The sequence below is a fragment of the Protopterus annectens genome, chromosome 8.part0, assembly GCF_019279795.1.
Source record: "Protopterus annectens isolate FY-2018-M chromosome 8.part0, PAN1.0, whole genome shotgun sequence".
Classification (NCBI taxonomy): Eukaryota; Metazoa; Chordata; order Ceratodontiformes; family Protopteridae; genus Protopterus; species Protopterus annectens.
Window position 1 is genome coordinate 622583942 of NC_056741.1, and position 26255 is coordinate 622610196.

The 26255-nt window shown below is 40.4% G+C and overlaps 1 protein-coding gene across 1 annotated transcript in view; it reads right to left on the bottom strand.

The window, feature by feature from the left end:
* LOC122808326 (plexin-B3-like) overlaps nt 1–26255 on the bottom strand; it is a 2760797-nt gene that overhangs the window by 1908405 nt on the left and 826137 nt on the right. Inside the window, exon 10 of the mRNA XM_044079291.1 lies at nt 8316–8452. Within this exon, the coding sequence (XP_043935226.1) occupies nt 8316–8452 (137 nt within the window). The remainder of the gene's footprint in view (nt 1–8315; nt 8453–26255) is intronic.

Sequence of the window (26255 nt, forward strand, 5' to 3'; positions counted from 1 at the left end):
ATTGTGTTTCGATGGGAACTTTAGTGTCATGGGTGGTTGGGTTTGGGGGTAGCCTTTTGGGTGGGTTTTAGTAGCTGGTTTACATTTTTCCAAAATTTTTGGGGGTTGTGTTGGTATTTAGTTTGTAATGTGTAGTAGGATTTTTTGTCCAGCCTAATGCATTTTTTGCACATTTGTGCAGTTCTTGGTGCACAGAATTTTTTGTTTTTTGATAGTAAAGCCAGGCAGTGTCTCTGGACTTGAGGATTTGTTTGGTTTCTTTACTGAGCCAGGGGTTTGTAGAGGTTCTAACCTTGATTTTGCGCAATGGAGCAACAGTGTCTAGGTGTTGTAGAAATGTTTTGTTGAAATATGCTACCGCCTGGTCAAGTGAGAGGGTTTTTAGGGGGGGGGGGTCCAGTCACAGTTACAGAGTAAAGTATTGAGGACCTCAGGAGAGAATTTTTTTTGTGTTTCTAGTGGATTTATAGTTAGTGGCTTTGCATATGCTTGTTCTACTACATATAAGGTATATTATGTTGTGGTCACTTAAGGTCTCTGGGAGATTGCCTGTGTGGGGGTACAATGTGGGGTTGCTAGTTAGGACCCAGTCAAGGATGGATTCCCTTTTAGATGTTTTTATCACATCTAGTTGGAATGTGGACTAGCTGCTGGTAGCCATGGAGATTTATTAGATTACTTGGTGGTTCTGATATACAGGTGAACCAATCTAGGTTGAAATCCCCTAGAATAAGGGTTTCTTGTGAGTATGTGGAAGAACACTAGGATATGAAGTCTTCAAGGCTAGTAGGTGTATTACCAGGTGGAGTATAGATCACAGTTGTGGTGATGACCTTTTTAGGGTGAAGTTGAGGTTGTGAGATAAGTATGTCCCAATTATTGGGGGAGAGGTAGGAGTTTGGCAATTGACGTACAGTTAAGTTGGACTTGTACAGTAAGGCAGTCCCAACCCCTTTACGAAGTGGTCTGTCTTGTCTAATGATATTGTAGCCAGTAGGGAGAACTTCTGAGCTAGCTATGCTTTTATTTAGCCAGGTTTCTGTTAAAGCAACTATGTCTGGGGAGTAGTGTGCTATTGTGGCCTGGAGTTCAGGTATTTTATTTCTGATACTTCTAATATTAATATTTAGCATTAAAAGATGGTTGGTTTTGCTGCTATTGTTGATTTGCCCAGGAATGAAGATAGTGGGGGTGTTATGTTCTGACATTTGTGTTGGAGCAGTTTGTGTTGGACAGGATGGATTTGGGCCTGGGTTGGTGTGGATATCCCCACTTATGGTGAGCCTGGTGTTAAAATGGTGATACAGATGTTGGAGTTTGGTGATGAATGTGAGAAAGCATTGTGTTTTTTTGAAGTAGGAATGAGAGCATATGTGTTTAGTTCTGAATTGGTCTGTTATGTAGTTCTTGAACAGTTGTGGGCAGATATTATTATAATGTGCCATTTATATAAGATAGCCATTTGACAGCTTGTTGTTTATCAGTGAGATAGCTGTTAATCCAAGAAATGGTTGCTGGGAAGAAATTAAGTTGCGAAAGTTTAGAGAGAAGGACAGAGTAGGAGATGGTGTCAAAGGCTTTGGGGAGATCTAATAAGAGACAAGGCACAAGTTTGTCATTGTCTCTGGCAAGGGAGATGAGGTTAGTAAAGGAAATGAGTGCTGTAGTTGTGCTGTGATTTGGGCGGAAGCCTGGCTGGGTAGGAGTGATCAGATTTTCTTGAGTTAGATAAGTCATGATTTGTTTGTGAACATAGTGCTCCAGAATTTGAGAAAGGGGTGAAAGAATAGCAATAGGACGGCAGTTTGAGCATTCCACAGAAGTACTACCTTTGCGAATAGGTATAATATGGGATTTTTTCCACAAAGAAGGGACGTACGATTCACTAATAGAATGATCAATGATAATGGAGACAGGATAAGCTATAGAATTTGCAGCAGCTTTTAGAAAGAAAGGTAGGAAGTTGTCAGCAGATGGGGAACAAGGTTTGAGTTTAAGAAGATTTCTAATATGACTAGTTGGAATGGGTTTGAGAGTGAAAGGGTGGTTATGAAGTATAGGAGTTGAGGAAGGAGAGGGAATGGAAGGGTTGGAAGTTTGCCAATAGAATCAATGAATTGAAAAGTGATGCAGTTTCTTTAGGTGTGCTGTTAGGGCAGGGGTTGGGAGTAATAGGTTTGCCTGGATGAAGGATTTGGTTAACTGTATTCCAGACTTTTTGGGGGTTTCTAGATTTTGTAGTTTGGGGTGATTGATAGAAGTTTTTCTTATCCTTAACTAGATTCTTTTTTGGTTAGATTCCAAAATTATTTGTATTTTTTGAGGTGAGAGAGGGATTTAGAACATGACTAGAGTTTCCAAGCAATGTGTCTGTTCTGTACAAGAGACAGAGTATAGTTAGTAAGCCAGGGAGAATAGTGTGATTTGACTCATAGTGCTTGGCGGGGCAAGGGAGTTCAGAATATTTAGGAATATGGAATTAAACTGAGGAACTGCTTCATCAAGAGGGATAAAAAAAGAAAGGACCTATCAATAGCAGAAAGGTAGTTATTAAAAGTGTCCTGGTTAAAGTTAGTTAACTTATGACAAACTTTTAAAGTATGAGTTCCCAACAGGTGAGGGGTAGATCATAGGATGCAAGTAGGAGAGTGATCACTAATTGAATCTGGTAGTGCTTCAGGGTGGTGATAAAGATTAAGATTGAACACCACAATCCAGTCAAGTAAGGAACTGGCGTTTGTTAAGAAAAGTAGGTGTAGAGATGAACTGAGTGAAGCCATAAAGGTTAAAGGTGACAGAAGAATTAGTGGTGTAAAGAAGCCAGTTTATGTTAACATCACCTAAAATTATAGTTTCATTAGGTATGCTGGTAGCTATCCAGTGAAGAATTTGTTCTAACAGATATGTTATCTCCAAGGGGTATGCAGATGGCTACTATAGTTAAGAGTTTTATAATCATTAAGTTTGCAGTTAGCAAGAATGAGTTCAGCAGGGTAAAAAGAGGGAGTAGGGTTGGTTAGTGGGGATAATGTCAGGGAGTTAGCAAACATTATGGCAACACCTCCACCTTTTTATGAGTTCTATCCTGATGCAAGATACTGTAACCAGGGGGAGGAATTTCTTTGTCTGTGTGTTGAGGTTTAAGCCAAGTTTCAGAGAGAGTAATAATATCAGGGTTATACTGGGATAGCCAAGAGTGAAATTCAGTTATCTTATTTAGTAAACTGTGAATGTTGGTAAAGTAAAAGGAAATGTGTTTATGACTAAATTTAGGTAATGGAAGGGAAGATTGTGTGAAGTTGTTAGTAGTAGCAGAGTAAGTATGGACCAGGGTTAGGATGCATATCACCAGAGAGAAGAAGGGTATTATGATGGATAAGAAAAACAGGAATAGGACAGAGTATGAGCTAAGTTGATATTTGTACTGTAGATAGAATGCAGGGGATAAGTTTATTTTGGGAAGAGAAGAGGCGAAGGTAGAGAGAAGCGAAGAGGATATGGGAGAGGAGTAGTGTCGTTTATTGTTATTAGTTAGGTAAGAGAGAGCAAGTGTGTTAGGATACAAGTTGAGTTCTGTATGATAAGATGTAAGGTTTGACAAGAGAAAAGTAGATGAGATTTAACAAACTTTGACAGTCTGTTTCCTTTCCTGAAACAGAATACCGAAGCTTGTTCAGTGTTTTCCGCACTACTGGAGAATCGATTTGATTTCCAGATAGTCCAGGAAAAAAACAGAGGGGTAGAAAGCCTATTTATGTAGTAGAAACACCTCCACCTTTTGCCCTTTCATATGCAGTGGGTAATAAGAATGTATGGAAGATATTATAGCCATACAATGGCTTTGAAATATGTTTCAGTAACTACACAGATGTCAGTAGCCGCGGTGGTGCAGTGGTTGCGTTGTTGCCTCACAACAAGAGGTTCTCCCGTTCGATTCTCAGCTAGTGTGCAGAGGGGTGCCTTCTGTGTGGAGTCTGCATGTCCTCCCCACGGTCGAGTGGCCTCCAAAAGACATGCGTAAATGGGCGTGCCTTCGCTGAAGGTTGGGCGTCGGGCTGGCAACTCAGCACCATAAAAATCTACTGCCAATCATTAGCGGACCGGAGTTCCACTGTGGCGAACCCTTACTGGGAAAAGTCGAAAAAACAAACAACAACTACACAGATGTCAGCATTCTCCCGGGTGAGGACTGCTTCCAGGGAGTACAGTTTTTTCTGGAGATTCCTAGCACTGAGTTGTTGTCTGTCTTTCGGCTTTTCCCAGTTAGGGATCGCCAAAGCATAACTCCAGTCCGCTAATGATTGGCAGTAGATTTTTATGAATGCCGAGGTGCCAGCTCGATGTCCAACCTTCAACGAAGGCATGCCCATTTACGCATGTCTTTCGAACGTCACCCAACCACAGGGAGGAAATGCAGACTCCACACAGAAGGCACTACCCGCACTCCAGCCGAGAATCTAACGGGAGAACCTCTTCCTGTGAGGCAACAATGCTACCGCTGCACCACCGCGGCATTCCTAGCATTGAGTAATACCTTAAATTTATACTAAGTAAATTTTACTATGCTGGAAAGTTTGTCTGTTTGGCACAGTCTAAAGAAGGCACTACATGGGTGGATAAAATTTTGGCATATATCTGAAAGCCTAGTGGTGAAAGGTGAAGAGCAACCCTGGCAAAATGGTGTGACCTGTCTACCATGTTCTCCCAGACTGGCAGTTATTGGACCCCTTTGAAATGACAGCAGTAGCTAAGCCAATTATTCAAGTAAATCTTTTTCTGTTGGTATTGTGGCACCATCCTTGGAGACAGTAGAATGCTGCTCAATGCTAGGCTCATACCTGCCTGTGTCACATATTCTGAGTGCTCAATCAAGTATTTCTTCATATAGTCCAGGCATGTACGTCTCAAGTCATTCATGCCCACATGGACTAAGTCATACTGGTACTTGGGACTTCGTGACCTGAGTGCTTGTGTGATCTGGCAGATCCTGGCTCCTGAAAGGCAGCTAACTATAACCTTCTTATCCAGCCTGGTGAGACAAAATATTGGGTTGTGGTGTGTTATACATTATGGGCTTGTTATATGAAACAGTGAAATGTGGTTGTGTGTGTTTTGGTAGGAGTTACCTTTTTTGTGTGCATGTGGAATGTCTGAGGACTGCATCCAAGAGGCCTTTGATGTTTGGGTACGTCACATGTGAGCACCTCTGCATACGTGGGTGTGTGTGTCTGGTTCTTTGTAAGTGCAGTGAATGTGTGTAATACCATTAACAACCTGTTTGGTGTTATGTCTATATGCGAGAGTCAAGTTTTCAATGACATTGATTAACTGTCTCTCTCTCTCTCTCACATGCTGTATTTAGCTGTTCCAAAATTAAGTGGTTGTCAGTGCACATAAGGCAATTGCTACACTGCCTCAGGATCCCCATGTCCACCAAGCTAAATACAGAGATAGCAGAAAAGTGCCTATCCATGGTTGCAGGTCCCAGTGTCTGCTTTATAAGGAAAAGCAGTAGAGGGTGTTTGCAATCAGATGAGGGATGGGTGCTTGTTTAGTATAATCTACAGCTAACCTATGCAGCAGTGCTGCCCAGTGACCAAACCAGTTGTTCAAGTAGCGATGGCCTGGGTGCTGCAATAACGTAATCTAGACCTAACTAGATGCAGCAATGCTGCTCAGCATGAAAACTAGTTACTCCTTGTTCCAAGGTAGTTTTTTTATAGAGAAAATACATCTTCTGGTGATTGGATATACACAGGGCACCACTAACTGCTGCTGCATGAAGTGCAACTTCACACAACTCTGAGGCTTATATACAAGCAGAAAAAAATCCAAGATGTACACTAGCTATGTCCCAAGGCCAATCAGGTAAGCACACAATAAGCTGTCCACCAGCAATTTCCAGCTCAAACTGTTGAAATCAGCCCTGTCTTGCCAAGAGTGCAGACTTTAACCTTCTTAATGTAAAATCACTGGTTTGTGGTTTGGAGCCCAAGTAATAGGGAGGTATAGGACATGCATACTTCCGTGGCCAATTTAGAATTTGCACCTATCTGCATATGTTTGAATGTGGGAAAAGACTGGAGACTCCAGCTTAGGGGAACATGTGGACCCTGGGGGAATATGCAAAGAGGCACCTCCCCCCTGGGCAAGTCAGGAATCAAACTGATGGATCATTCACAGCGAGACTAGACTGTTGCAGCATGTGCTGTAGATATTGTCTTTCAACAAAATTTAATTATTGTTTCACTAAGAATTTGTTAATTTAAATTAATTTTCACAAGTCAGATTTTACTGACAGAGCAGCACAGAAGAATGTAGTGTTTTTGTGCTACAGCAACACATTTTAATATGTTTTCAGTTAAACTAAAGCCCTGCCACAAACAAGCCACTGTCCACATCATCCCTGTTGTGCAGTAGCAAACCTAGCCCAGAGATATGCCCATAATGTCAAGAGGGCACGCACGTAAATGTACACAATTTCCAAGTAATTTACTTAAAAACTGGAAAATCTGATAAATGAAATTCCTGCCAGATGTATGTATGCAAGAGTAAAAAACTGCAAGGAAGACCAGGCAAAGCAATGACCTTTTCCCCTTTGGTTTGGATTGGAATAATAAAAATAGACAAGGTGATTGTTTATGTTAGGACACACCAGGCTGTGCAGTAGCAAGCTCTACCCCCAGTGTTACCAAACATTGTAATTAAATTTTCATAACTTTTATTTAAGAAATGAATTACTGTGATAACTTGATTTTAGGAAACTGAAACTAAAAAAAGTTAAATATCTTAATGTGCATTGGGGGGGCTTCCACTCCTGTGGCTGCAGCATACCTCTCAACTTTCTAACACAATAAATCTGCATAAAGCCTTAAATAATGGGGAGCAAAGACCCAAAAATAGGGACACCTTTTCATTATTATTCTTATAAACTTAGAATGTTCATACATCCATTTTGGTAGAATAACAGGTTTTATGTTAGCTTGCTTTTTCTGAAGGATATTTGTTGTTTTATATTTTGTCTGTTCTTCAATTTGCATCTGAATGCTGGTATCCCACAATTTCAGAGTGGGCGGGGTTACACAATTATGTATGCAAATGTTATGTTAATCAGCATACAGATTTTTGGCCAGTTGTACCTACTTTTCATGGGCCTTTGACCAGATTTTTAATGTTTTCAGGTTGAGAGGTATGTATGAGCTTTATCATCAAAAGAATGAGAAGCAGGGACCCCTTCTGTTTTATAGCTCACTTTTTATTTGTCAAACTTTTCCATTTCCTACTTAATATGTTCTGCACTGGAAAAAAAAAAGACTTTGATCTTCCAGGAAAATGCATACTCTGAAGATAGATGGATACAGCAGCTTGAATTTCACACCTGCTTCTCAATATCCCCAGACTGCTGGAAATTTACTCCTCTTACGTCTGGTATACAATGATTAATCATTTTCCATAAACATTCTAATGTCTTCAATTTTTAGTACTCTGTCATTTTGACACAGTTTTGACAGGATCAACTTTTCTACTGGTAGGATTGCATTTTTACTTTTAGAGGTCTTGGCTGCTTTCTTATGGCCAGGTTTGGAGCATATACATGACGTGCCCTTTCTACTCTCTAATGTGGAATACCAGTCCAGTTGCTTATTGTGCTGTCATAAAATTAATATAGTCTGTTCCTTCCAGTTTATCTGGTACCACAGGAAATATTCCTCACATCCTGTCCTCCAACATTTTTTTGAAACATAGCTTCTAGAGCAGTCTCATGCTCAGCCAGCCTTTTCTTCATTTTGACCTCTGAATTTTGTAGTTTATCAGCTTTTCTGAGTATCTGTTAAAAGCTTCTTCCATTTTTTCCCCAACCTTTTGTTATTTGAGTTGATATACTCCTTCAGTGTTTCGTTAATTTTAATCAGCACTGTCCACATTTAACTTATTTTTCCTCTACATTACTGGGTCACATCTTGCACCAAGGTTGGAGCTTGAAAAACCTTTTGTTGAACAGATGCAGGATTCTTCCCAGCCAGTATTTTCTCCCCATTCTTTGTGGTTGACTTTCTTTCAGGTTCTCTAAATTTCCTTTTTTTCCTGGGATCCAGGCAGTGCAATTACTAGCTAGTAAAGTTTACCCCAAAAGATGAATTCAGTAGTTCTCTTAAGAATTACTGTTTTCACATTGGAAGAGCTGAAATTAAGCTGTTACTCTAAAGTACAGCCATCTTGGGAAGTCTCCCTAGACATTTGCTTGTTATCCCTTTCCACTTCACATTTGTTTTATATTAAAAAAACAGTTTTTTTTTTTTAAAGGATATACATACCCATTACAGGACAGTTTCCCTATGAAGACTCTGATGTCTTTTACATTTCCTGTTAACAGCTTTGTGCCACTTATAGTAAGAGATGTACCGCCCACAAGTGGACCTCTGTGAGGAGAGATAGCCTGCACTTCAGGATTCTACAAAACAAAAATATCAAAACATACACTTCAATTATGAGTACATATACATTACCCAACAGTCTGCTTAAAAAACTCACATTCAGATGTAGAATTCACTCTGTTGTATTTTTTTATACTAAAACATTTTGATTTACTTTGTTGCAATATACTTTCACACTATTTTCTTGAATTATTGCATCCTCTAGATCTTTGAGAGATGCCAATGCATCAGGTATCACAATGAACACCAATATTCTACTGTCCAGACATGGGGAAACTTTTCTTCCGGGTATACATTCAAATGGGAACAGTTTTATCTTCAGCACTTATGTGATCTCAAGTTAACAAAAAGAAAAAGTAGTGTTGTTCAACTGCACAGTGTATATCACTGTCAGGAGGATTAAACAATCCAGGCAGCAGATGTGCTCTACTCTCCATGAGGCCTACTTTCCAAATTATTTCTCTTAGCAGCAAGGTTTATACACATACTTATCACTGCAGCTAGACCACTAGCAAAATCTATATAACCATGATATTCCACACTTTTTAAAGCTATAATGTTCATGAGGTACTAGCATTCATTACATTAGATTGATCATTGTAAATGAAACCCCTAACACTATATGCATGGTAGTTTTCAATAATGCAAACTTGTAGTCTTTAGAATAATTAACTGTGGAACAGTCAACAACAGTCTGATTTCCTCAATGACTTTCAATTTCTGAAGAACTTAACAGGACTATTTACACTGGCCATATCTTCCTTTTTAACAGTATTTTGTTGCATTACAACATCACTGAGAGACTTGGCTATCAATTTCTGCAAGCCAGAACCAGGGATAAAGCCAAAAAAGCTTCAGGGACAAAAACCCATAAACAAGGTCACTTTTTAAAAATCAATAACACTGCTTTAGAAAGTCGACACAATAAGTGTACATTAGCATGAATTTTCTGAAGCCAAAGTCTGTAACTTTAATGAATTCCATTATTTAATGATTACATTCTTCACTGCGGTGGTGGTGCTGCGGTAGTGTTGTCGCCTCATAGCAAGACATTGTCCCATTTGATTCTCAGCTAGAGTGTCTTCTGTGTGGAGGCATATGTGAATGGGGCGTGCCTTCGTTGAAGGTTGTGTGTCAGGGCTGGTAACTCGGTATGTAAAAATCCACTACCAATCATTAGCGGACCGGAGTTCCGCTGTGGTGATCCCTATCCGGGAAAAGCCAAAAGACACAAACAATGATTACATTCTTCACCTTTTTCTCTATGCATCAGTGATTTTAGGAGGAATGAGCAAACTAGAGAGTCAGATTAGGGACAGTTGAGATATGTTTAGATACAGCTTCAATGGTCATTTGTCACATCTCATAACCATTACAGTTCTCAGAATTTTTTGCAACAGGACTGGTTATGACACTTACAGATGCTCATTTTCCTGAAACAATGGCCACTGTGCCCATTTTATACAAACGTTCTTATCAGCTTACCACCTTCTCCACTTAATACTAAGTATCTTAATTTTGCTGCTTCATTAAAACCTTAAACGTTAGACTGCAATCTTCTGAGAGAGATCAGGACTTTGAAATGGAGTATTTCTATATTACAAAACTCAGACAGAAATAGTAAACCTTTTGATACAACTCTTTCTCTCTATATTTTTCACTGTTTGGTTAGTTCTCAACAGCTGACCAACAGATTGAAGACGGTGAGGACTGGATGATCTATATCTCTAGTCCTCCTTCACTGTGAGGACTATGACCCAGACAACCTATGTCTGAATAGAAGCTTGAGCATTATGCAGCCAGGGAGGGGACTATAGGCTTGAGTGCACCACACAGGCTTGGCCAACCTAGGAAGTGGTGGTGCCATCAGATTCATGTGCTTCCAAGCAAGCATGAGCTTACAAGCAGTGGAGGCATTACCAAAGGATGGTAGCTCTCATTGTACAAAGGTAGAAATACATCCATTGAAAGGGCAGTGTTTCCCTCAAGGTGATATGACTGCTTGCATTAGCAACAAAGAGTGGGGAAATAGGGACTAGATAGAAATGCCAGCTGTCTGTGCATATTATGGTATCCCTGTGAGTCTTGCAGTTTTGGGAGGAACTAGCAGAAGGTGAGAGGAAAGTCACTAGGTGGGGATTTAAAGCTGCAGGGAAGGGGTCAATGGTGATATTCTCTCTCTTCCTCATGGGTCCCCAAGTGACTGTCAGTGTACCTAGTTGTGGGGAGCCTGAGACTGATTGGATGGAATGCTGACTGCATGGAAGGGAAATTCACTGTCAAGACAATACATTTCTTCAACTCCTTCACAAATTACTTGAATTAATCACTATATATTACCATTATTGTCAGATATGAGAACACTGGGCATTCCTTGTCTCAAAAATACACGGATAACACCTGTACTTGCAATGCCTGCCAATTTGATTATTTCATGGAATATGAAATAACAGACATGTAACTTCACTGAAATGGAACAAATCAGTATCCACTCAGTTTTACAGATGCTCTGGAACAGAGTATAGTAGCATTTGTTTCTTTGGACTGTTATGGTATGCACTGCAAATGGTACAACTCTATTCTACTCTATGTTTAAGTTGGCATTCCTGCCCAAAACATTATCAGTTGATCTTTCACTGCACTTTACTTTTCCAAAATGTGATTCATTTAAACTCCCAAGCATACGTTTTCTCAACTGCTGGAAGCTACTATTTTGTCAAATTTAACAGCAATTCTTGAACACAACATTAGTTTTTCCTGAAATAAGAGACAGAATTTCTCTTTCCTTACTGACAACTTACGCTTAAGGCCACCCTTTCAACTGTATCATCTTTCAGTAGCTGCATTTAAGTCAGCATCAGTATACCTCTGAAAATGTATTTCCCTTCTGTCACCGGTAACTAATGCTACCTACTTCCACGGTGGTGCAGCGGAAGCATTGTTGCCTCACAGCAAGAGGTTCTCCCGTTCGATTCTTGGCTGGAGTGCGAGGAGTGCCTTCTGTGTGGAGTCTGCATGTCCTCCCCGCTGTTGGGTGGGCATTCGAAAGACATGAGTAAATGGGCGTGCCTTCATTGAAGGTTGAACGTCGAGCTGGCACCTTGGCATTCGTGAAAATCTACTGCCAATCATTAGCGGACCGGGGTTCCGCTGTGGCAACCCCTGACCGGGAAAAGCCGAAAGACAACAACCGGTAACTAATGCTACTCAAAATAATTTGCAGTCTTTCTTCGAACACTATCACGCACCTTTAGTAAAGGTGTTGTATTCAAATGCCTGCAATGTGCAGCTCCTGACATGTAAATTACTTTCAGATCATAAAGCTGTACTTTAGGTAGAATTCTCTGTAATCTCAGTGGAGCTCTGCATGATGACTCTCTGAATAAGTTTTGAAAGAGTCTGCAATCCGTTTCTGTCTGAACTCTATCAGACATTTTCATGGAGTTTCTCAAACATGTACAGTATTGCTAAGAGTTTGTTTTCTAAGTGCATCTCTTTCTGCATCCATAAATACTCTTGACCTATAAGACAACCACATGTTTTGACTGGCATCTACTTTGAACACAACTAGTTTACTCGCATCACAGCATTCTAATGTCATAGTATCTGCAATTACCTTCTTGAACATTTTAAATAATTTCCTACTGATAGCTGCATTCCCAAGTAACATCTTGGTCTAACATCTTTAGAAGCATTTTTATCTCAGACACATAAGGGGCAAACTTCACAAACTACTGAATCATACTTAGAACTCTCAAAATATCTGTCTCTCTTCTGGCTTTGCAATGTATGCAATTTAATCAGATTTTCTCAGTCATACTGTCTTAAATCAAACCAGCAGTATATATTAATCTACAGTCATGCAGTTCTTGTGTTCTGCCTAAACTAACATATAAATTAGGTTTATATTTGATGGCCCTTTAATTATTTGAGGCAACAATTCTTTGAAACACCTTGTGTGCTGACTAAATGCCAAAGAGAAGTCTAAGGCATCTGTATCTTCCTAATGACATTAGCTATTTGGACTCGTTCATCTTCTACAAAATCTGGTTTACCTCTAGTACTCAGAAAAAAATAGTATTTGGCATTTTTCTTACAACTTCCTCTAGTTACCATTATGAAAACACCAGTATAAAAACACAAACTGGCATAAATAACACAGCAAGAATACCCCACAGACACTAAACTACTAATTTGAAGCAACAGATCAGTTAACCTGTAAACTGTGAAACTTTAAATTAAAAAAAAAGTACCACAATGCTCAACAACAAGGAAGTACACACAAAGATCATGCACAAACTGGAAACCAAAGTAACCTACCTGTTCTAAAAACTAGGTTTCCTTTTTAGTTGATCACCTTTGCTGTCTTTCTGACATCTGAGTTTGCATTCTCACTTTCTTCCTTTTTCTAGAAGGTCTCTTCCAGAAAGCAACCTCCATAACCATAACATGCTCTGCCCTCACTGATTACTCTGCAGGAAGTTCTACTTCTTACTCATGGGCTTACATCACATTAGGGTCAGCAGTAACCACTACCTTGTCAGCAAAAAGGGAGAACGGTGTACAGAGAGGATTTTTAGATTGGGGTAGTGTTAAAGGCTGGATACATATTAGTTAATCCAGTCTTCACTCCCCATGCATTCTGCATTACTGTTATGTGGAAGCAAATATGAAGTCTTCTTCTGTTTCATTGTCACACAAGCACATCACAAGCAGCACAAAGTCCATAACTCTTGACGGTCTCTGATTTTACCTAATGTCACTGAATCTTGGCTTTCATATGTCCATGATTTTTTGCAGAACATCCCAGATTTTGCTTCATATTTTTACCCAATCCATTTTACAAAACTTGTGAATTTCTAGTAAATCACTGAGTACTACAATTAGACACTAATGCTAGATATTTAAGTTTTATAGTTCATTTTATACAAAAAAATGCATGCTGATGCAAAACTTCCACTAATAAAAGGACATACTGCACTCTGCCCATGGACAACATTACCATATCAAAAAATAAAAAATAAAAAAAAGGAAAGAAACCCAGCCTACTAGTGTAGGAAAGATCCAATTTTGCATTATTAAAGACATGAGCATGATGATGCAAAGACAGTAAGTACTGCTTTTTTAAGTCCATGGAGAGTCAAAGTTTGTCAGCCAGAAATAACTGTAGAATAAAATAGAATAGGCAAATAAATTGGAAATGCAGAATGGGAAGCTATCCTGTCATCCCAGAAGAAAGGGAAAGATTGCAGGTAAGTACAAAATATAGTTGCATGTTTTCTTTAAACAAGAAAGTCTACTTCAAATAATCCAAAATACAACTACTAAATGGGGAATGAAAAGAGATAGAGCAGCTAAACCCAATAAATAACTCAGTCTGCTTACTCAAAATGACACACTAGAGGGACAGCAAAAAATCACCCTTCAAGAATGGAATCTGTCCAGTTATAGACCCACATTGAACTAACTGTAACCCAAATTAGGAATGAAAAATAAATGCATGAATTTACTGCAGCCAGTCAAAAAGCATCAGAACTCCAATATGCCATAAAAGATTTCTATAGGAAACTCAGTGTAGAATAGCTCTAAACTCCGCACCTCCCTGCTGTGCAAGTTGGTGCAACTTTCATCTCATTTTGGTAATCTTCTACAATGCACCTATACAGTCTAATACGGGACAGTTCCAATGGTGTGCAATAGCTTTCAGGAGACAATCACAGCTATGACCAAGAAAGGGGTACTGGACTTGAAGCATAACTTATATAGGAAATGTAAAGGCTGTGTCTAATTTGAATGGGGGAGGAGTTCAGCCCACCCAACATTTGGACCCCAGTAGTTCTTCGGCTGTTCCCAGGAATGACAAAATAGGGGGCAATCTCAGAATATATAAAGGCAGAACAAAAGACTCATCTTGACCTCCAGCAAAGAATGCAGATAGATATTGAAGACACTTTCAAAGGAAAAAAATAGTGTGCCACAGGGATATCGAAAAGCCTTTTCACAATGCATTTTAGAGCATTATCATCCAATGGCTAACTTCCTTCCAAGTGGTACAATGCTGTCAGGTCATGATAAGTATCCGAAACAGACTGTACAAGCATAGAATAGATGTCAGACAATCTGCAATGCTATGTCACAGAGCCAATATTTCTGAAATAAAGCAAAAGCACAGGGAATGAGGCAGACGTTGATGGAAGAGCCTTACACTTACCTTCAAGAAAATAATTCCTCAGTACTGAAAGAGAAAAGAATTATCTGTAGTGTATGAAGTGCCATTATTACACTCTGATGTTGTTAATAAGCTTAAGTAGTTTCCTAGCATGAGACACAGTCTTAATAGAAGTTTGTTAGATACCCCATGACTTGTTAAAATCAGGTCTCACCCTAGGGACACCACTGGCCATCAAACACCACCAACAAAAAACAGCCTTTAAATTGTATTAAAACTTTACTTTGCCACACTAAAAAGCACAAAATGTGGCAGAACTAAGTGCCCAACACCTTTTAAAAGTACATTTTTGCCTTCTGGCAGAGTGACACTTCATTTCTGCCTGCTCTATCTCTCAAATGCCACTGATTTTCCCACATATTTCTTCCCTGCCCCTCATAAAATCTTGCATTTTCTGGTGAAACAGCGAGGGTTGCAGTTAGTCAATAATGTCAGAGAAAATACAGGTTGATGCAAGCTCTGTTGGCTCTATAAAGTTTTCAAGTGCATTAGAGCAATGTTTAAAACTGTCCTTGACCAATACGTTGTCCTCAATTCATTTTTGTATTTCTCCAGAATTCTTAATGGACAAAAATTCCTCAGTCTTTAGTCTTCTTTTGTCACCATTCTCTTATCTGGGAACCAGAGAAAACAAATACAGAAGTTAAACTGTTAACTCCAGCTGCTTATTAGCTAGCTTCTCAGCTTCGGAAGCTTACAGCAATAACTAAGCTTCATCCTTGCAAACTTAAAAACACAAGACGTGTCGCTATAAAGCTGACTTTAGGAGGGCAGTTCACTAGTTCTGTTTTCCAAATACTACTGACAAAGCAACATCAGACAATGTTTCCTACAGCCACCCAACACAGGGATACCATGGGGGCATGTCATTTACAGTACATGCAGTCCTTAAAAAAGGCTGTGCTGGAATCGCTCTTTATATGCATAAGTTTCTGCCCAACTTTTTTTTTTCTGAAGGAATTTAAGACAAAAGCAACTACTGAGAGATACAGAGGCACAGACTTCTGCAACAACTGAGCATGTGTGTCTTCCTTTGGTTACTGCTCAAGTATGTAGGTAGGTACTGTCTCCAAAGTTGTTCTTTGCTGACATCCAAGCAAAGTAATTACTACTCACCAACTAAATTTTACAGGCTTTTTTTAACAACTCAATTTTCACAATGGGAGAGTTCTAATCAATCTGCTGTGCAGTATTTAACAATCCTGGAAGTACAACGATAAACTGGGTTTAAGCTTAAAAGACCCTCCTTCCATTTGACACAGTCAACAAACTTCTACTCCATCTCCTACTACTTGTAGAACCACATCTCTTGTATCTAAACTACATCCAGTGGGACTGATGCTTTAGGTTCTCCCATTTTATTCACTTGGTTTATTTTGTTGTTGGTCTTCTTCCAAATCAACTTAGTCTCCCAACACCTGTCTACAGTTTGTGTCCAAAGTACTCCTGATACTTCTGCTCCACTTCTGGGCTTTTTCTGTTGATCAAGCATTTTTTTTCAGATAATGGAAAAGGTTTCACTGCAAAGACTCACTATGAACTTTCTTACTGTCATAAGACTGAAAAGCAGAATCCTCTTCAGCTTTCTGGCTCACTCTTTTTTGGCTATTTTTGATTCCATAGCTTGTTCTTAATACAAAAATGTCATCAGATCTCTAGGAAAAATGTTCTTAAAGTTGCTGGATATAGCAACACTTGGAATCTGGAAACCAAAAAAAAAAATGGCAGTCTACTTTCGCTGCTCTACTACAGTATTAAGAAATACAAGATTATTTTAGTCAGTTTGATAACCACCCCATGTCTCCCCCGAAGAAACTGGACTACTGTAACTAACCCTGTCAACAAAGTATAAATAAATATTTTTGACCACCTGCAAAAAAAAAGACTAGAATATTTTTTGCAAATGTGAAGTTCAACATAATGGTGACTGCTACAGGCAATTGGGGAATATATGTTAAGCACAACATTGTTTACCGCTAGGAATGCATGAGGTGTTCAGTCTGGAACTGGACATTAACATGATCCCTTTCACTAAAGGCATAGGCAGACATACACTAAACAGACAGTAAACAGCAAGAAAAACTAACACTTTTTCCTTTTGCATGCATCATATATTACCTTTTCTTTTTTATAACCATCAGTATAATATACATTGCTAAATTCCTGGATTCCCTTAAACCTCACTCTTTTTTCCTGAACATTACCTTGCATGTATTGTTCCACAAATTCCATTAATTTCTATGCACTGTTCCTTCTTTTTCTAAAGAGCTATCTTTCATTTCTTTTGTCTGTTTTCACAATAATCAAAACTTCAAATATAGTTAGTGCAGATCCTAATTTCCATTTTCTGCTAATTGTTTTTTTTCAGCAGGCAACAGAATTAAACTTAAGGCCTTACTATGTCTAGGCAATTTGGGCTGTGTGCCCAGGTCAAAAGAATCATTTCCTTAGTTACATCCATTTGCTCACACAAAATTTCTGATATTGTACTCTGTATGGAATTTGTAAAATCTACCAACTCTTCACACTCCCAAAACACATTCCCATTTACCTCATTCTTCCCCATCACACTTCCATTTGCTATCTGTCTGAAACAAAAATTTAAGTCTGCTCTGGGTATAAAAATATTTATGCAAACACTTCCAAGAAAAAGTCAACCTTTCTAGATTCTGTTGCATATTTGGGAGTTATACATATATCCTCCAACTGTTCCCTTGTAAACTGCTTTTCCAGTCTCATGGTCTTTTATTCTTGTGCCTATTACAGGATAAATTCCTACTCACTGGAAGAATTTTTATTAGAGGACTGCACATAGTTCTGCACATGTAATTTTTTTGGTTTCACATTTTACTGAAAAGTTTACTTATTTGGAGAATGGTATCAAAAACTGTTATACAAATGAAATAAAGAATCCTAGCCTTCAGATTGGTGAATTAGATAGGGAGTCAGTTACATTTAGGAGACTGCTTGGGGGGATGGGGATTAAAACAAAATGACTGGGAGCCTTGTAGGTGGAGTGGATCATTAAGAGTATTTGCTAATATAGTGTTCTGCTTCTTGTGGTACAGGGTTTGACTTCCTCAGTTTTAATTTACCTACTGTGTGACCTTGAGTAAGTGCTTTGGAGGAACTGGGCTAGGCTCCTCAATGGTCTCCTGGACCACATGTGTAGCAACCATCTATGAGTATACAGAAAGAAGATAAACTAAAAATCATCAATAGTCACCTATGGGAAAGTATAAAGTAAAAGTAATCATGTGGTATGCAAATGGAATTACTAATCCAATGAAAAGGAAGTAGAGTTTTTTTCACTGTTTAAAAAGTATAAACCCGAAGTAACAGCACTCCAGAAAATCCACTTTACAAAACAGCATTTAAAGCTATACAACACAAATTACCAAACAGTAGCATCAACTAGGTAAACGAGATCAAGATGTAGAAACGTGGTGCTATTAATATCCAGAGAGTTTCTTTACTGGTACAGGAGCTAAATGACCATAAGTATGGAAGATATGTCATAGTAAAGCTTGGGTGGTGGGAGATTTTGTATGGAAGATATATCATAGTAAAGCTTGGGTGGTGGGAGATTTTCTTATTTGGCTTCCATACATGTACAAGTCAAGGTGGACTAGTAAGAAATTCAAGCAATTTTGTCAAAAGTAGTAACGTTTCATCAAGGTGTATGCCTATTTATGAGACACTGGAATTTAATTTCCTCAATTAACTCATGTAGGGAAAACACTGAGGAGAACCCAAATTTTGCACTAACTACTGTACTGTTTTTGGTCTGGAAAATACATACACTATACTACATTGCTGGAAGGAGAGCAACAAGATGATTATTCATATTATCCATGATATGCAGCTTGGTCATAGCCTAATAAATACTACAAAATATAAAAACCTAAATCTCAATACAGTGTGCACCATAGCCCTCAAATGAACAGACACAAAATACAAATCTCAACAGAATTAGGGTACATATCCAGAAATAATCAGGGGCAATCAGAGACACTTTTTAAAAATATTAGTACTGTTAACTCGAGATGTTAGCAGAATAAGAGAATGTAAAGCGTGAGTATATAAATAATGAAAATAACTAGAGTTAAAGTGTAGCTCACTACCGTGTATCTAAAAGTCACCAGTTTTAGGAGGGATTAAGTGGAACAGAGATACAATTTGTATTAAAAACAAGGAACGTTGAGAGGTATGGTACGCACTTGCAGTTAAAACAGGTTCCATTAAATCAACAAGTCAAAGCAACACTTCAATTCTAAGTGTTCTCTTCTTTAAAAATTCCATACATAACAGTGAGTAAACTGCAAGTACAGATGCCGTTCCAAGCTGTTGCAACTTTATCATTTGTTTTTAAGGCTTAGTATAATGAACAACCCTTTTGTAAGTTAAAACACCAAAATGCCAGTACTAACTTCTTCTAAAGTTCCTACCCAATGAATAACAGTGCAACTGAAACACCATATTAGTCTGAGAAAGAAATTAGCATTGGTTACTGAGGGGTAGTGGGCTGGGGGACTAGTATAAAGAGACACAATGTTATTCAGGAAGAAAAGTTGTGTTAGCACTCAATTTTGGTGTTGTATCTACGAAAGGTTTAGAAGCCTTAGCACTGTGTGTGTGGGATCTAGTTCAGACCGTAAACTCAGGCATCCACAAAATCAACTTAAAATTAATTGTGCAGCTCGTTACTATCCCTGTCATACATCATCATCATCTTTCAGCTGTTCTCGTTAGGGGTCGCCACAGTGGATCATATGTTTCCATTTCTTCCTGTCCTCTGCATCTTGCTTTGTCACACCAACCACCTGCATGTCCTCTCTCACCACATCCATAAACCTTATCTTAGGCCTTCCTCTTTTCCTGTTACCTGGTAGCTTCATCCTTAGTATCCTTTTCCCAATATACTCAGCATCCCTCCTCAGCACATATCCAAACCAACGTAATCTTGCCTCTCTGGCTTTGTCTCCAAACCATCCAACCTGGGCTGACCCTCTAATATACTATTCCTAACTCTGTTCACCCTAGTCACATCCAGTGCAAATCTTAACATCTTTAACTCTGCCACATCCAGCTCTAACTCCTGCCTTTGTCAATGCCACCATCTCCAACCCATATAACATAGCTGGTCTCACTACCCACTTGTAGACCTTCCATTTCACTCTTACTGGTACTCATCTGTCACAAATCACTCCTGACACTTTTCCACCCACTCCATCCTGCCTGTACTCTCCTTCACCTTTCTTCCACACTCACCATTACTCTGAACTATTGATCCCAAGTATTTAAACTCATCCACCTTCGCCACCTCTACTCCTTGCATCCCTCACCATTCCTCTGTCCTCCCTCTCATTCACACACATATATTCTGTCTTAGTCCTGCTGACCTTCATTCCTCTTCTCTCTAGAGCATATCCCCATCTCTCCAGGGTCTCCTCCACCTGTTCCCTACTCTCACTACAGATCACAATGTCATCTGCAAACATCATAGTCCATGGAGACTCCTGTCTGATCTCATCTGTCAACCTGCCCATCACCATTGCAAATAAGAAAGGGCTCAGAGCTGATCCTTGATGTAATCTCACCTCCACCTTAAATGCATCTGTCACTCCCACCGCAGACCTCACCGCTGTCACACTACCCTCATACATATCCTGTACCACTCCTACATACTTCCGCATATAATACCAGAACACCTCTCTAGGCACCCAGTCATATGCTTTCTCTAAGTCTACAAAATCCCTGTCATACATATTGATCACAAATGACATTAACATAGCAATGCAAAAGTAGTCTCCTAAAAACCCAAAATCAGACAAATACAATAACGTCACAGGCTGGAGAGGGGAGGACTCCCTGGAGTCTGAAGAAAGGGATGGAACCAGACAGCACTGGCAACTAGATATACTGGATGCACCACACAAAGAATATAATGACTGGGCAAAATCCATTAGTAGGAAGAAATGACCAGCCCCCAACACACACTGCCTGTAATATATAGTATCTTACTGAGCCTGTCATTGCAAAAATGTTGCTATGCACTAGAGATCGTGTAAAGGTTGTATGCCCTTCACTGGAGAACATCATCTTCCAGACCCAGTCTAGTTTCGCTGACATGGATTTTTTGAAGCATACCAATATAAACAAAGCTATAACCATAAAATGTAGTTATGTACTCATTATAACGTTCCATCTGTATTGTCTATTTTTTCATCTCTCCTCACATATTGGTCCGGATATGACATGGCCATTACTAAAGCTCATGGCAACCAAAAGCTCTTGGATGGCTTATGGAAGGACATCAAAATATGACGGACTGCGGAGGAGAGCATCGGTTGTCTGGCTATCAATGGAATTATAGGAACCAAGCAGTCAGGTTGAGGTTGGGAAGGTTGGGATGAATCATTCCTGTCGGCTGTGACAGAAGGTCTAGAAAGGGTTACAGAATCCAAGGTTCCTTCTGTAAATGAGGTCAAAGGAAGGGAAACCAGATTGAGGCCAAAATGGGACAATGAGGATTACTGTTCTCTTCAACTTGTTTGCTTTCTGAAGGAATTTGGGAATCAAGGGGATGGGGAAAAGCATACAGGAGATTGGGAGGCCAATTGTGAATTAGTACATCCCTCGGAGATTCCCCCATGGGGGAGATTAGGACAAAGAAGCCGTTGTATTTGCTGTTTAGAGGGGATGCAAAGAGGTTGCAGCAAGGTTGGCCCCACCTGCAGAAAATGTCTTCAGCTACTGTCTGGTTGAGGGACCACTCCTGAAGCATGAGAATGGATCTCCTCAATTTGTTCGCTATCACACTGGACTTTTCCGGAATGTGGAGTTGCTACAAGAAATCGGTTGGACGAGCTCTCCCATTGACACACACTGAGCACTTCTCGACACAGAGGGTATGATCTGGTTCCTCCTTGCTTGTTTATGTACAAGACCACAGACATGTTGTCTAACTGAATCACCACAGTCCCCAGAGGAAGAGCAGTCTGAAATGCCTGCAATGCTAGAAGCACTGCCCTCATCTCCAGGATGTTTATGTGCAAATTGGCCTCCTCGGCAGGCAAGTCGCCTTGGACAGTTTTTCCCAGATGATGCCCCCTCCCACCTCATCTGGGAAGCAGCCATACTCACCATGGGCTGAAGCTGAGGGGGAACAAAGGGTCTACTTTTTTTCAACTGTGCTGAATGATTCCACCCTGAGAGGGCTCTTTTGCATGTGTCCATTATGAAAATTTTGCAAGACATCAGTTGCTGGATAATCAACCATTGGGCAGCTAGAAGCCACTGTAGTATTCACATGTGAAATCTAGCCAGCAGAACTAAAACTACAGCTGCAGCCATTGATTTTAAACCCTGTAAAACATGACAGGCAGCTACCTTCTTGTCCCATAGTAATTTGTGTGTTTGGCGCCCCGAATGTCAACACTCTGGAGGGTGGAAGTTTTGCAATCATCTGAATTGTGTCCAGCAGTGCTCCTATGATCTCCAGTGTTTGAGAAGGGTCCAGGTGCAATTTGTGGTAATTTATGTTTATACTTAATTCTGTACAGATTTGAAGAACAGTCTCTCTTGCACTGAGAAGTTGATGCCTGTTTGGGATGGACATGAGCCAGTCATCTAAGTAGGGAAACACTCTGAATCCTTGTCCTCTCAGGGGAGTCGCAACCACTGCCATGCATTTGGTGAACACTCTGAGGGCAGTAGTGAGACCAAAGAGCAGCTCTCTGAACTGGTAATGAATGTCTCCCACCTGGAAGAATATGTGCCTTCTGGATTGTCTGTCCATTTTTATATGGTAGTACGCATTCTGAAGGTCTGTGGAGCACATCCAATTGTCCTGTTCCAGGAAAGGAAGTATGGACTGAACAGTGACCATTCGGAACTTGCATTGAACTGACTTGTTTAATTTGTTGAGCTCCAGAATTGGTCTCCAGTCCCCTGTTTTCTTTGGAACTAAGAAGAACCTTAAGTTCCGAATCCTCTTTGGTCTAGGGGGATCTCGGATGACTTTTCCAGCAGTTTTTGAATTTGAATGACTGCTAGATCCCTTTGACTGGGTGGAACATCTGGGATTTTTTTTGTTGGGGGGGGGTTGGTGAGAGAAGGGGATTTGGTAACCTCTGTATATTATCCTCTGCACCCACAAGTCGATGGTTATTTTTTTTCCAGGCAGTCCAGTGCAGGGATAGTTGACCCCCGCCTGCCTCGAGAAGTGGGCAATCAGGCCTTCTTTCAGAAGAGCTGGAAGGGTTTCCTGAAGAAAGATTCTCAGGACCCTTGACCCTCTGCCACGAGGGTGGCATCTTCCAGAACTGCCCCCCCCCCCCACCTCTGGGGGAAAACTCTCCACGTGTGTCCTGGTAAGAGCTTTGAGATTTCTTGAACAACATTTTACCACAACCTCTCTGACCCTTAGAGTAAGGTCTCTGAGGGACAGAAAAATGTATGCCTACAGCAGAAAGGGTCTTACCCTTCTTTTTCACACCTGGATAAAGTATCTTTGACCTTGGGACTAAAACGGGAACTGCAGTCAAATGCTGCATTAACAAACAAAGACTTAAAAGGCTCCACAAAACTGCACAGGCGCATCCAGGCATGCCTCCTCATAGAGATGCTGGAACCTGCTGCTCTATTCATTCCTTCGGCTGCATGTGCGATGAACCTCATTGAAGAGTACACTACAGAGTGCAGGGTCACCAACTGGGAAGCAACCTTTTCTCTTGCTCCCTCAGTTACTGCTCCTTCAAGGGTAACTGATAGTTTCTTGATCAGATCCCTTTGCAACTTGGTGAAATGGGAAAGTTAATTCAGCGATCGTAAGACAAACGTCACTGAAGAAAAAACTCACTTCCCACATCTAACCAGCACCCTGGAATCCTTATTAGGATGAATAGTGTCACTCTCCTCTGATAGTTTCTTTTTGGTCACTGCCACTATGACCATGGCATCTACTGCAACCTCTTTCATCCAAAAAGTCTTATCAGCTGGAGTGGCAATTATTTTGTTTTGTTTGTTTGGGGAGTACATTCGATGGAATTTGGGTTCTCCCATGCCCGCCGAGAGATCAATTCTATGAGCTCATTGGTGGCAGGGTGACTCAGGAGGTAGATAGCCAGGAACCAAAGGTCAATAGGTACACTGACTCCTCAGGTGAAGGATTACTGGACTGCCAGCCACCTCTCCATTTTAAAATCTCTAGGATATTTCAGAAGGAAACAACTTCAGGAGGTGACCATGGGGATTGTTCTCCCTCATTGAGGTCAGTGCCCTCTGTGGCTAACTCCTCTGTGGAGTCCAAATGCTTCCTCTTGCAAAGCCTCTTCAGAGGGACCTCCTCAGTGGGATATTCCGGGGAGGTATCAAAAGAAGCAGAGGTACCCTGATGGGTATCCACATGCCTAAGGTCCCATTGTCCTTGTGGATGAGCTGGTGAGAAGATGTGTGCAGGAGACATTGATGGGATTGAGGATCCAAGAGAATAGGTGACTTTCTAAATTTGATGGCAACTATAGCCCTTTCCAGAGCACCAAAAGCTGACTGCTACTGAGTGGTGAGGAACTCTGGCTCAGACAAGCCATGCCTGTGGGACAGGGTCTTCTCCAGCTTAGAAGACAGCTCGCCCAGGGTAGAAGCCAGAGCTGAGCTAACCTGCGTGGAAGCCCTGAGGCGCATCAACTGCTCCAAAGGTCTGGGAGTCGAGCGCACTCGTGGCCTGTGAGGCTCACTATGGCTCCAGGAGCTGTTCGACTCTGAAAGGACTGAAGAGCTCAGAGAAAAGGTCTGACCCGAGGAAAGGGATATTTTTGGATCCAAGCTAAAAGACACCGGGCATATCAGATTCGATGACTCCTAAGCTTGCACTGAAGTTGGAGGAGTTAGACAGGGAGTGGATGGCTTGAGAAGACCTTGGACCATTTGGGTCAAGGCTGAGGGGAACTTGGTGATGACTTGCACCACCAAGATTTTCTGTACCATTCGCTCCATGTTTTCTGCTGTAAGGCTTCTGGTTGAACGGGAAGAGGATGCTGAAGGAGATTTAGGTCTGCTCAAAAAGGGAGATGGTACCCTCAAAGGAGCAGGGCCTATAGTCGGGGCGTGCAGAGTCTTGGAAGAGTCACAACTGGTTTAAAGGGACTGGTGGGTCAGATCTGACCTCAATGGATCTGATCCATCATTACTCAATAGACTTGGAGCCAAAGAAGCCGGATCCAATAGAAAAATGCTCGGTGCCAAAGATTCTGACCGAGCCACTGAGTCAGTAGATTTACGAGGTTTCAAAGTCTTAGATCTTGGCTCCAAAGGATCTTAAGGAGCTGAGGAAGGCCTTTTTCCTCTTTCAGAACTTTTGGAGAAAAAGGAAGAATCGAGGCCCGAATGAGCAGACTTGGACTTGGATGTAGTCACCGATTTAGGGTCAATACCAGAAATGGCCTCGCCAAATGCAGATGGTAGCATGCCCCTCAAACTGAGTTTATTTTTCCTTTCCACCAATGTTCTCTGGTTAAAAGAATGGCAAATAGAGCAGTCTTTCTGCAGATGAAGGGGCCTGAGACAGTATACACACACATAGTGCGAGTCACTGAAGGGAATTTTGTGACTGCACTTTGTGCATTTCTTAAACACTGCTGGCTTATCCTGCTTCTTAGCCATGAAGAAAAGGAGGACCGAGAACACACCCACACATGCATGCAAACAAAACAAACCACAGAGAGAAAAAAGAATATATTTTTTTTGATAAGAAAAGAGAAGGGAAAAAAAAACTACTAACAATAGTAGTAAGGATACTGCAAAGGGTATAGGGGAGAAAGGGAAATTAACCTAGTAAAAAAACGGTTACTAGTGGAAAAAAGTGAGAGAAAGTAACCTAATAAAAACTCTTACTATTAGAAAGAAGGGTTCAGTGACCAAGGGGAGATAAGAAAACCTAATCACACAGAAAACTAGCAAGAAGTAGGTAGGAAAAAGAAAAATATTGAAAATGTCACCTGACTATCCAAGACCTTGTTTTCGCAAAGCGGCAAATGAGATCTGAGGTAACAAGGAGAGGTGCACTGTGGATAAAGGGAGGTGTCCAAGAGCTTTTTCGTTGCCATAAGCTTAGCAATGGATGAGTCAGATAAGATCCCATGTGAGGATGAAATGAAATAATTACAACATCAAATCAAATATTAGAGGACTCATCATATTTTGCAAAGAATCTACAAAACTACCTCCTGCTTTGATACTCTGCAATGATGAGGTGCTTAAAGAACATGGTCTAGTGAAAAAAAAAATGCAAGAAATATTGACATTTCCCACCTGATAGTTCTTGTTCGCCTTGCTGCAGATATAGGTAGCAGCTGCCTCTTCGTCATAATGCTTTTAAAGAGGGAGTGACACAAGACTTGCACAAATTGGCGCATATATGCACAGTCCATTACCATTATGAGAAGAGTAACAGTGTGTCTTTACTAAAAATTAAAATCATTCTTTCCTGCCACTTTCTGTTTTTAACATTAATCAGGTCTGTCTGTTCTGGCAGTACTGCATTAACTAACGTTACATCAAAGATGGCTACAGATTAGCAATCTTTTGTA